The sequence below is a fragment of the Schistocerca americana genome, chromosome 7 (assembly GCF_021461395.2).
Source record: "Schistocerca americana isolate TAMUIC-IGC-003095 chromosome 7, iqSchAmer2.1, whole genome shotgun sequence".
Lineage (NCBI taxonomy): Eukaryota > Metazoa > Arthropoda > Insecta > Orthoptera > Acrididae > Schistocerca > Schistocerca americana.
Genome location: NC_060125.1, coordinates 442,446,569 through 442,459,291, shown reverse-complemented (window position 1 = coordinate 442,459,291; position 12,723 = coordinate 442,446,569). Strand labels below are relative to the sequence as shown.

At 38.4% G+C, this 12,723-nt stretch overlaps 1 protein-coding gene across 6 annotated transcripts in view; it reads left to right on the top strand.

Moving 5' to 3' along the window:
• The window catches only part of LOC124622566 (protein ABHD18), a 170,572-nt gene that overhangs the window by 131,872 nt on the left and 25,977 nt on the right, over positions 1–12,723 (top strand). Inside the window, exon 11 of one of the 6 annotated variants that reach the window (XM_047148311.1) lies at positions 4,054–4,196. The exons of the other annotated variants lie outside the window; for them this stretch is intronic. Coding sequence (XP_047004267.1) covers positions 4,054–4,057 — 4 coding nt within the window. The 3' untranslated portion in view covers positions 4,058–4,196. Of the gene's footprint in view, positions 1–4,053; positions 4,197–12,723 lie in introns of those variants that run through there. 6 annotated transcript variants of the gene reach the window in all.

Sequence of the window (12,723 nt, the reverse complement as noted above, 5' to 3'; positions counted from 1 at the left end):
CAGTGGAATTAGCGTTGCGCTGGTGCAGCAAATGCTGTATATAGTGTGTCTGTCCCCCTCCTCTTTTTTTAAAGTAATCAGTCTTACCTCTTCATCTCAGAATAGCACTTGCAGCCTATGTCCTCAATTACATGCTGGATGTACTCCAATCTCTGTCTTCCTCTACAGTTTTTGCCCTCTACAGCTTCCTCTAGTACCATGGAAGTCAGTCCTTGTCAGTGTTTCCCACATATTCCTTTCCTCTCTGATTCTGCCCAGAACCTCCTCATTCCTTACCTTATCAGTCCACCTAATTTTCAACATTCTTCTGTAGCACCACATCTCAGATAATTCGATTTTCTTCTGTTCCGGTTTGCCCACAGTCCATGTTTCACTATCATACAATGCTGTTCTCCAAATGTATAGTCTCAGAAATTTGTTCCTCAAATTAAGGCCTATGTTTGATGATAGTAAACCTCTCTTGGCCAGGAATGCCCTTTTTGCTAGTGCTAGTCCACTTTTGATGTCCTCCTTGCTCCATCCGTCATGGGTTATTTTGCTGCCTAGGTAGCAGAATTCCTTAACCTCAACTACTTCGTGACAATCAATCATGATGTCAAGTTTCTCACTGTTCTCATTTCTGCTACTTCTAATTACTTTCATCTTTCTTCGATTTTCTGTACTCATTAGACGGTTCATTCCATTCAGCAGATCATGTAATTCTTCTTCACTTTCACTCAGGATAGCAATGTCATCAGCGAATTGTATCATTGATACACTTTCACCATGAATTTTAATTCCACTCCTGAACCCTTCTTTTATTTCCATCATTGCTTCTTCAATACACAGATTGAACAGTAGGAGGGAAAGACTACATCACTGTCTTACACCCTTTTTAATCCGAGCATTTTGTCATTGGTTGTCCACTCTTATTATTCCCTCTGGGTTCTTGTACATATTGTATATTACCTGTCTCTCCCTGTAGCTTATCCCTATTTTTCTCAGAATTTCAGACATCTTGCACCATTTTACATGGTTAAACGCTTTTTCCAGGTCGACAGATCCTAAGAATGTGTCTCGATTTTTTTCCTTAGTCTTGCTGCCATTACCAACCGCATTGTCAGAATTGCCTCTCTGGTGTCTCTGCTTTTCCTAAAGTTAAACTGATCATCATTTAACACATCATCTATTTTCTGTTCCATCCTTCTGTATATTATTCATGTCAGTAACTTGGATACTTGTACTGTTAAGCTAATTGTGCAATAGTTCTCACACTTGTCAGCTCTTCCACTCTTAGGAATTGTGTGGATGATATTTTTCCAAAAGTCAGACGGTATATTGCCAGACTCGTACATTCTAACACACCAACGTGAATAGCCGTTTTGTTGCCACTTCCCTCTAACTGTTTTAGAAATTCTGATGGAATGTTATTGATCTCTTCTGCCTTATTTGATCTTAAGTCCTCCAAAGCTCTTTTAAATTCTGATTCTAATACTGGATCACCTATCTCTTCTACATTGACTCCTGTTTCTTCTTCTATCACATCAGACAAACCTTTCCCCTCATAGAGGCCTTCAGTGTACTCTTTCCACCTATCTGCTTTCTCCTCTGCATTTAACAGTGGAATTCCGGTTGCACTCTTAATGTTATCACCCTTGCATTTAATGTCACCGAAGATTGTTTTGACTTTCCTACATTCTGAGTCAGTCCTTCCGATTATCATTTCTTCACATTTTTCATGCAGCCATTTCGTCATAGCTTCCCTGCACTTCCTATTACATTCCTCATCTACTTGTATTTTTGTATTCCTGAATTTCTCTCAACATTTTTGTACTTTGTTCTTTCATCGATCAGCTGAAATATTTCTTCTGTTACCCATGGTTTCTTTACAGTTATCTTCTTTGTACCTATGATTTTTTTTCCAGCTTCTGTGATTGCCCTCTTTAGAGATGTCCATTCATCTTCAACTGTGCTGCCTACTGGACTATTCTTTATTGCTGTACCTACAGCCTTAGAGAACTTAAAGCACATCTCGTCATTTCGTAGTACTTTCGTATGCCACTTTTTTGTGTGTGTATTCTTCCTGACTAATCTCTTAAACATCAGCCTACTCTTCATCACTACTACATTGTGATCTGAGTCTATATCTGCTCCTGGGTACGCCTTAAAATCCAGAATCTGATCTCGGAATCTCTGTCTGACCATGATGTAATCTAACTGAAATCTTCCCGTATGATCTGGCCTTTTCCAGGTATACCTCTTCCTCTTATGATTCTTGAACAGAGTATTCGCTATTACTAGTAGAAATTTATTATGTAACTCAGTTAGTCTTTCTCCTCTCCTATTCCTTGTCCTAAGCCCGTATTCTCCCGTAAGCTTTTCCTCTACTCCTTCCCCTACAACTTCCCCCATGAATATTAGATTTTCATCTTCATTTATGTATTGTATCACCCTTTCAATATCCTCATATACTTTCTCTATCTCTTCATCTACAGCTTGCACCATCGACATGTATACCTGTACTATCGTTGTCTGTGTTGGTTTGCTGTTGATTATGATAACAATAACCCTATCACTGAACTGTTCACAGTAACACACTCTCTGCCCTACCTTCCTATTCATAATGAATCCTACTCCTGTTATACCATTTTCTGCTGCTGTTGATATCACTCTATTCTCATCTGACTATATCTAGCAGATATGAATATAATAGAAAGAAACATTCCACATGGGAAAAATATATTAAAAAACAAGGATACTGTGACTTACCAAACGGGAAAGCGCTGGTAGATAGACACAATAACAAACACACACACAAGTTTCAAGCTTTCGCAACCCACGGTTGCTTCATCAGGAAAGAGGGAAGGAAAGGGAAAGACGAAAGGATGTGGGTTTTAAGGGAGAGTGTAAGAAGGAGTCATTACAGTCCCGGGAGCGGAAAGACTTACCTTAGGGGAAAAAAGGGACAGGTATACACACGCGCGCACATGCGTGCGCACGCACGCGCACACACACAACAACACACACACACACACACACACACACACACACACACACTCACTCACACATACACATATATACAGACACAAGCAGACATATGTAAAGGCAAAGAGTTTGGGCAGAGATGTCAGTTGACGTGGAAGTACAGAGGCAAAGATGTTGTTGAGTGACAAGTGATGTACGAGGGGCCCACCAGGCCTCAACTTCCGCTAATTTCAAGTTGCCGCCCCTCGTACATCACTTGTCACTCAACAACATCTTTGCCTCTGTACTTCTGCCTTGACTGACATTTCTGCCCAAACTCTTTGCCTTTACATATGTCTGCTTGTGTCTGTGTATGTGTGCATGGATATGTGTGTGTGTGCGAGTGTATACCTGTCCCTTTTTCGCCCTAAGGTAAGTCTTTCCACTCCCGGGATTGGAATGACTCCTTACCCTCTCCCTTAAAACCCACACCCTTTCGTCTTTCCCTCTCCTTCCCTCTTTCCTGATGAAGCAACCATGGGTTGCAAAAGCTTGAAATTTGTGTGTGTGTTTGTTATTGTGTCTATCTACCAGCGCTTTCTCGTTTGGTAAGTCACTGCATCTTTGTTTTTTAATATATCTAGTAGACATTGCATTTTGTGAGCACCAGGGAAACTGTCCTGGGAAACCAGAAGCAGGATGCATCTGAGGGCACAGGTAGGAGTAATGAGGGTGCTGGTGACTAGCTGACAGTGACAGTGCTGATGTCCAGGGGAGAGGTGACGTGCAATGGTGACGGCACAGATGGGCAGGTGCAGTCTTTCATAGGTTAGATGGCTGTGGGTGGAGGCACCCACAAGTTAAGCTGATTGCAGTGGCCAGACATGGCTATATATCACAGTGGTTGGATGTTATGCAGTGAATAAATCTGAAAGAGTTTGATCTACAGCAGGATCACTGAATTTATAGAGCCATAGCTGATTTTGGTGGTGCTGGTACTTGCTTGTGCTGCTGCGAATAGTATACTGCACTCTGCCTTCTTCTGAGAACAGCATCTGATTCCCATAAATGTGGCTTGCTGAACATTTGATATTGAACTCTGACATTCAGGTGAAACTTCATGGTGAAGTCTGAAGCTGGAACAGAAAGGGAAGTGTGAAGAAAATGCAGCAAGGTCCATTGGCATCTCCCATGCAAATATTCTGCCAGTGAAATGTCAGGAGCAACCTAAGTACAGTATAAATTTGAAAACATCAGGAAGGCATCTTTACATTGATATGAAGATCCAAGTTTTGACATTTGCATTGATGATATGATGTAAGTATTCAGTAGTTGTGTTGATAAAAGAACATTTCTGCAAATTTCATTTGAGGCCTGCCGCCATGAGACCTTGAAAGACAGTCTAGATTTTTAAGGTGGTGTTGCAGTGTTTGTCTGGAGATAATTATGTTATCAAGAAAATGAAAACAAGAAGGCATCATACATGTTATTTGTTCGAGAAATTTTTGAAACAATACAGGTATAGAAGCACTTTCGTAAGGTAGGTACCGATATTCAAACAAGCCGATATGAGTATTCACCGACAAAAATTTTCTTTGTCTCTTCGTTCAATGATGATTGAAAATAGATGTCTGCAATATCAACTTTTGAGAACAACTGTCCTCCCCCTAGACAATGCAAAATATCTTCAAGATGTGGGAACAGGTAGGAATCAATGACTGTCTATGAATGTATCATGCATTTGAAATCAGCACAAAAACAAATCTTCCCATTTGGTTTATGAATGATGATGCCCACTGACTTGCTGAAATAATTTTGAAGACAACAACGGATTCTAGTCTTGAATTTCTGTAGTGACATCACTGTGTAATGCATGCAGCACAGGGCGTGCACGGAAAAGTTTTGGTATAATGTGAGCATGAAAATCTTCTGCTGCTGGAGTGTGGGAGAGGGGACGTATGCATATTGTTCGCAGCAGTGTAAGTGTTCATGGCAGTGCCCTCATGCTATGGTGGCGGTTATAGGAAAGTGTAATCTACCCCTCCCACACATCATTTGTTGATTGTCTCTGACTTCATAATTAATTCTTTTAATAAGCTGCGAGAGGAGTAAGATTTGCAATAAATTACTTACCTATCTTTTTTTCTCGTACATGGCTCCAGTTCTTCATGTCTAGGGGCTGATTCTTGAAGCTGAAATTTTTGACATTGTAGGTTCTCATGGTTCCAATTGACGTAAATAATGCTGAAGTATGGCCTGAGCAGTTAATTTTATTCTCTCGCATTTTTCTATATCACACTGTCTTCACAACTTCAATTTCAAAACTGAAAATTACATTGTTATTGCCAAAAATAAACACACATCTGATCACACCCGAGGCATGCCCACTACTCATCCGTTCTGTAGTACTAACAATATTCCAAAGAGTTTACAAATTTTCTTGACAAATTAATCTCCACCAATTTATATCATTATTTTAAAAATGAATCCAGAAGTAAGCATAATAAATATCATATTGTGCAATTAATAATAGGAATTTTAAGCATACCAAATATATTGTAATTTCAAATGTTTCTAAAAGAAAAGTAATTTTAACTGTACATTCAAAGCTAGGACATATTGATTGTAATTTTTTTTAATACATTTTAGCCTTAAATATAATACATTGTATACAAAATCATATGCAGTTCTTATAGAAAAAACAGTTGAGATAATATTAACCTGTTTTAAAAGTTGTAATTATTTGTGGTATCGACTATTTCTGTTGAGGAAAAGTAACGCTAGAGGAAGGTGTCCCTTTACTAAACATGGCAGCCTGACTGTTGGTTTGTATATTTTAAAGTGCAGCTGCCCACATGGTGGCTAATACCCCTCTCACCAAGTGTCGTGTCTTCTTTCTAATAACCATCTGTTCTTTACAGGAATTACATCAGATGGTAGCTCAACCAATTTTCAAGTATCATGATTCTTCAAGGAGTTAATTCCACTTCCTCATCCGAATTAACTACTTAATGATACAAAAATGGTTCGTCATTGTTCCATCCTCACACAATATTTATTTGGTCTTTTTTCAGCATAAGTCTTCCCTTTGGAACGGAGTGTCATTGGATGAAATTTGCGTAAACTATTTTTTCCATTTGTTGTTTCCTTTCTTGGCCTGTATCTACTTCATGAAATTTCAGCAAGTTCCGAAAGTTCGTGATTACCTTCAGTTTCTTCCAAATTTCCCCCTTGATGTGAGAAACTATAAAATTCCTCTTCAGTATTAGAATCTTCCCTTTCATTTTATATTTCGTCTTCAATACTTGGAAATTCTTTCTGTTTCTTATTTTCAGTTGAGCATTTGACATTAAAAAATTCTTTGAATATACAGTCCCTCGCTTCCACAACCGGTTTCATTTCTGGCATCCAGATCTCATACCCGTGGCTGCATAGAGAATATCCTGTAAGAATGCCTGTTCCCGCTCTTGTGGGTAATTTAGAATGATGTATTAATTTGGATACGTGAACAAAAACTTAGCATCCTATCACAGGAAAATCTCTCACACTAGATTTTATATCTGCCCACAATTCATAAGGCATTTTCTCATTGTTGTGGCTATTTGTAACACTATTTCTCATCTATGCTAAGTGTACATCAGCTCAGTCAAGAACTCATTGGTAAACTACTTCCTAGCAACTGTAACCTTACCATATCCATTAACATTCTGTAGAGGTATTCAGCTATACCATTTTGCTGCAGTGTGTGTCTCATTGTTATTTCATACCAAATTCCTTCAGACTCGCAGAACTGTGACCATTTGCACAAACGAGATTCTAGGTCATTGTGCGTGCGAATTCTCTTTAAGTGTTTTCTAGTGTGTTTTTCCGTTTGAATCTTCCACTTCTTAAATTCTTCAAATACTTCATCCTTATTTTTTAAGAAATGTACAAATATGTATCTGCTTGCTTCATCCACAATACTTATTAAAATTTGATGAGTATTTAATACCAATTGGCTCCTACGCTTGGACCATCAATAGGAGACATGAGATAACGGTGAACAAGCACCAAAGTGGTTGTTTGTTTCTTCAAATCTTGTGATACAGTTTTCAGAAACAGTCTTCATGATGACTGACCTGCCAAATACCCATCACAAGGGTTTATTTAACCTTTTTCACAGTCTAATTCCAGGACTACTTCCTTTCTTATTATGTTACTCACTGTATGCTTACTGTGATGATTTTCCAGTGCCACAAGTCTAGTGATTTTGTGTTACATTCATTATTTATCAATATGTTTATTGATCTGTCAGATGCACGTTGCTTTAATTTTTGTATAATATAAATAACCTTTCTGCTGAGTTGTAATGAGCAGTCTTCCAAATCCATCATAGATCTTGCAACCCTCTTTACCAGAAATAATCTTCCAATCATTTTTAGTGAGCTGCCTCACAGACGAGATTGCATGGTCAATCTCAAGCACTAGTAGTGTATTGGTGTATTGTTAGCTATGAATTCTGTAGCTAAACCTTCATTGTCAATTATCTTCACCCTTACTGTACCTTTCCCCATGGCTTCTATTTTTCTGCCCTCAGCTAAGGTTTTGATGTCAGTGAAGATATTTTTATCAACAGATGAAAAATAATTTTCATTTGGAGCCATGTGATGAGTTGCCCTGGAATCTACCATCCAGTTATCACCATTCAATTTAACTGTGCCGCTATCAGCACTGATATTAACAGCACCATTCAATTTAACTGTGCCACAAGCAGCATTCATACTAACAGTGCCCAGTTTCTTTTGTTCCTTTTTAAGTATCCCCTTTTAGGACAGTTTCTGGATTTGTGATCGACTTTGTGACAAATAAAACTACTTTACTGTGTTGCTTCTTTCTTTGTTTGTTCCTGTCCTTTGTCGTGTTCCATAGATGCCATTTTTCGGTGTTTTTGATTATTCAAGAACATTGCAGAATGTTTATCTCCATTATATTCATAATTTCTAGCATCTTCTGCAAGTAGACCCTTTTTAATTGTAGCACACTTAAAATCATTATCTGGTAAATTGTACAAAGCTGTAACTACTGATTCCAATTTGTACAGAAATCCACACAGGATAGTCATTGCTAAACCTCCAGCTTCACTTTTGTCACCAGTGTTTTACTAGATCTGTTAAAGTTTTGTTTATCAGTCCTACATAATTTTCCATAGATTCACAATTCTTCATTTTTAGTGAATATAACTTCCATCTCAGTTTCACAGTGTCAAATTTGGTATCCCTTGGGGTGTATGGTTTTTAAAATTCTTCCCATACTATTTTTGGATTTTACAAATTTCATATATGCATTTACTGCTCAGCGTATTTGGGAAATGCAACTCTTGCTAGAACCTCACCTTGACATGATATATATGCCTTTTTATTAACGACTGATGCATCTTCACCAGATTCCATCCCACCTGTGGCTCAAGTATCGTACACAAATCAAAATCTGTTAGAGTCATTTTCATTTGACAAGACCAGGAAGTGTAATTCACTCAATTTAGTTTCTCAAGAGTATGTCTGTTTTCCATCATCTCTGTATATTTCACTACTGATTTTACCGATGTTTTCATTTCTGTGAGAGTCACAAACACAACTCGGCATTGCTTAACCTTTTCCAAACGCATCACACTAAAATGGTCAGCCAGTATCAGCAGATATTTCATATTTGTCATACAAATGAATTTAAGATCAGCTAATCGACACTAACATGGTTTTCTAATTTCCTTGTTAGCAGGATTGAGCCTGTAACCATTGTTATAGTAGAATAAAACTTTCCTATTGCACACATTATATTTATTAAAAGAGAAACTGCATTCACCATCAAAGCAGCAACAGGGCAACTTTGTAACATTGATTTGATTGTCTTTCTAAATAATGTTAAAGATAATCCAGTCATGTCACAGAAATGGAATGATTAGAATAAATAAAGGAGCTCTTTTCCACTTGTTCATCTCTTAAAACAACATATTTATTATAATAGTCTCAGTTGTACATCTTCATAAGTTATTATTAGTTGCAATCACTTACTGATCATCAGTGTCAGATAGCACTGAATGGTATTACAAATCTGGCAGTCATAAGATTATTGATCTTATTTTACAGCTTATGACTGAGTTCTTTTACAAAAAAATGTTACTGTTCGCAGCTTATGATCAACCAGATTTGGAGATAATTATTAAGTGATTGAAACTAGTATTTATTTATGATAACTTGCAACTGAGACTGTAAAAACAAATAATTTTTTTTAAAAAAATACACAGTTGTGGCATCTCTCAAGTCACTATATTACCTATTACACATCATTATGTACAGTGTCGGAGAAGATATATTGCTACTTACCGGAAAGGTAACACACTAAGTTACAGATAAGCATAATTAAAAGACACTTACACATAAGCTTTTGGCCACAGGTTTCATCAGAAAAAGTGAAACACACACTGTTCATTCACACAAGCAAGCACACCTCACACAACTGATCACCAACTCCGACAGCTTGGGCCAGAATGCAACTATCACATAGGATGGAAGCAACAATCTGGAGGGGTTGTGGAAGAGGAAGGGGAAGGGGGAGGTACAGCAGGGGTATGGGTGAGGGAAGAAAGGAGTAGGAGTGCTGTCTGGCAGAGTGTGCAGGAGCTAGAATGCCAACAGGTGTGGTGTCAGGAGGTTCTGGGACAGGAGCAACACATTTTCCACTCCTGTAATTATCCATGCTTTAACCTGTGGTAACGTATTGCCCCACACCCTGCACTCAACAGTTTCCACCCCCCTCCCCCTCCCCCATCTGACCCCTCCTCCCCATTCAGCCTCCTACACTCTTTATGCCACCCTTTGCCAACGAACCCACCCATCTTTCCCTGCTCTTCTCCTTTTTCGCTCCGTTTTCCCCATCTCCCTGCCATACAACCTTGTGACGCTGCGCCTGTTAGCATTCTAGTCCCTGCGCACTCTGGCAGACAGTGCTCCTCTCTTCCCACATTCAATACTTCTTCCCCTTCCCACTGCTTCCATCCCACATGATAGTTGCATTCTGGCCTGAACTACTGGAGCTGGTAGTCATGTGTGCATGAGGTGTGCTTGCTCATGTGAATGAATGATGTGTGTTTATGTTTTTCTGGCAAAGGCTGTGGCTGAAGGTTTATGTGTAAGTGTGTTTTAATTGTGCCTGTTTGCAACTTCACAATTGATAAAATATTCCAGGTTATTATGCCGTAGTTGAAGGGAATTCAGTTTAAAACCTGACATTTCATCCCCATCTGCAGAGGACATTTTCAAGAGGGATCATAGCTTTGTTGAATGTCTGATTCACACCCTGGTTCGCTACTGACTACAGCAAAATTCCACTTCCACAAGCTCCTGCGCAGTGGTGTGACATTTCATGTTTTGAATACACGATCCCAATTGGCTGTTGTCGACTGCCGGCATCCGCTGTTACTATCATCATATTGTGGAAGACTGGTACACATTTCTTCAGCACCAGAATCCAAATTTCATTCCAGCATGTACCAGTCTTCCACCATGGGATGATAGTAACACCGGACGGCGACAGTCGACAATGGCCAATTGCGATCGCATATTGAAAACATGTGACGTCACACCACTGCGTGGGAGCTCACGGAAACAGAATTTTGCTGTAGTCAGTGGTGAGCCAGGGTGTAAATTGGACATTCAAAAAAAGCTACAATCCCCCTTGAAAATGTCGTCCGCGAATGGGGACGAATCTTCGAGTTTTAAAGTGAATTACTTTTGACCACAGCATAGTATCCCATAATATTCTATTAATTGCGACAATTCCGGCTTTGAAAGTTCACATTATACAATTGTTTGCAACTTATCGTCTTACCTTTACAGTAAGTAGCAATCTATCATTTCATACATTGTTGATATTCCTACCTGGAGTTTCCATTGTTTGATTCCTCATTATGTTTGAGCTCAGAATATGTTATACAATCTTACAATGGATGAACGTTATAGATATTGGGTGGTAGTTTCTGAATCACTTCTGTTACCCTTCTTGTAGACTGGTGTGAGCTGCATTTTCTTCCAGTTACTGGGGAAAGTTTTTTGTTTGAGGCATATTCAGTATATTATGGCTAAAAGAGGGGCTAAATCAACTAAAAATTCATAGCAGAATCTGATTGTGATTCCACTTAGCGAGCTTTCTTCCATTTTAGCGATTTCAGCTGTTCTCAATGCTGCTGACACTAATATTTATTCCACTCACCTTTCAATGGTGAGTGAATTAAAGTAAGCCAATATTCCTGGATTTTCCTTTGTAAAGGAACATTTGACAATGGAGTTCATCATTTCTGCTTTTGCTTTACTAGTCTCAATTTCAGTTCCTATGTCATCCATGAGTGTCGGAACGCTAACTTTAGCATTACTGACTGCCTTTAAATGTGTTCAGAATTTTTGTACGGTTTATGAGAGGTCTGTTGATTGGTAAATAAATAAATAATAAATGGTTTATCTGTCCATAATAACTTAACAGTCATGGATATAGTCAGTTTACAAACACAAGAACATTAAAAAAGTTTAGAAGTAAAGATAAATTATACACAATAACATTAAAAATCCTTGATGGAATACAAACCTTTATCAATTAACAGTTGCTTTAATTTTGTCTTAAATATGTTTCCTTTTAACAATTTTATATTATTTGGCATTCTATTATAAAGATGTCGTCCAGCAGAAAATGGACTATGATCTGTTGCTCTTTTTATTACTAAGTTTTATGTTTTAATCCTCTCTTTTCCTTTATTATAATTATTGTTTTCACTATTGATTCTGTTTTATCGGTTCAGTTGGCAATGTGAATCCAGATGGATAGGATTTGCTTACCTCTTGAGAGCTTGTGTGTATATGTAACAGGGCCCACAGGTGTAAGTAACTTACACACTCTGTTTTAGATGGTGACAGCCAATCCAGCTTCATCAGCAGTTTAAAACTTGAAGTTGTTTTGAGTCACCCACTGGCAAGCAATGCCTTTGAGTCTTCATTCACTATGTTGCACTCACATCAGTTGGTTCTCCTACATTGAGGAGTACATGGAACAATGCCCATGTTACAATCACCACATTCAAGAGTTTTCGTTCCTTTTCAAGACATATGCCATTACATTAAGAGTTCAAAAGGCAACACATTAGTAATTTACAACTGCCTAACTCCACAAAATGATGCAATGATCTCCCCACCAAGCTATTAATTGGAGATCACTACTGGAACATTGTTAAAGACACTGCTTCGAAACGTGCACCTCGCTGGCTTTACTGCCTTCAAAATTCAGCTGAATCCAAAGCAGAAACCTCCCAAGGGTTTCAAGTAAATAATGCTGTTTTTACCCTCATCACTATGTGATTCAATCAATGATTTGACAATGCATTCTGGATTTACAGTTAATAGTAATATCTGATGATCAGTATCAGTCAGGGAATGTGAAGGATTCAGCACTTCATGAGGAACTTTGCCCTTACCATCCTATCAAGGATCAGTGAAGAGTTGTCCATCTCCCAAAAAATTCTGCAGTTGTTTTTCCAAATAATATCTTGTAGTGCTGATAAACACTTTGTTATTTTGCAGAGGCACCTTGGAGATATGAATGTCAAATTGTATCCAAAAATATGTCAAACTGACTCACACACCCCCCCCCCCCCCCCTCCAAAAAAAGAAAAATCCTCGTCAAATAGTGATAAAAAGAGACATGGAAGCAAATCATATTCAGTACATCTTTGTACTAAAAGGGCTCTCCCTCACTTAATGA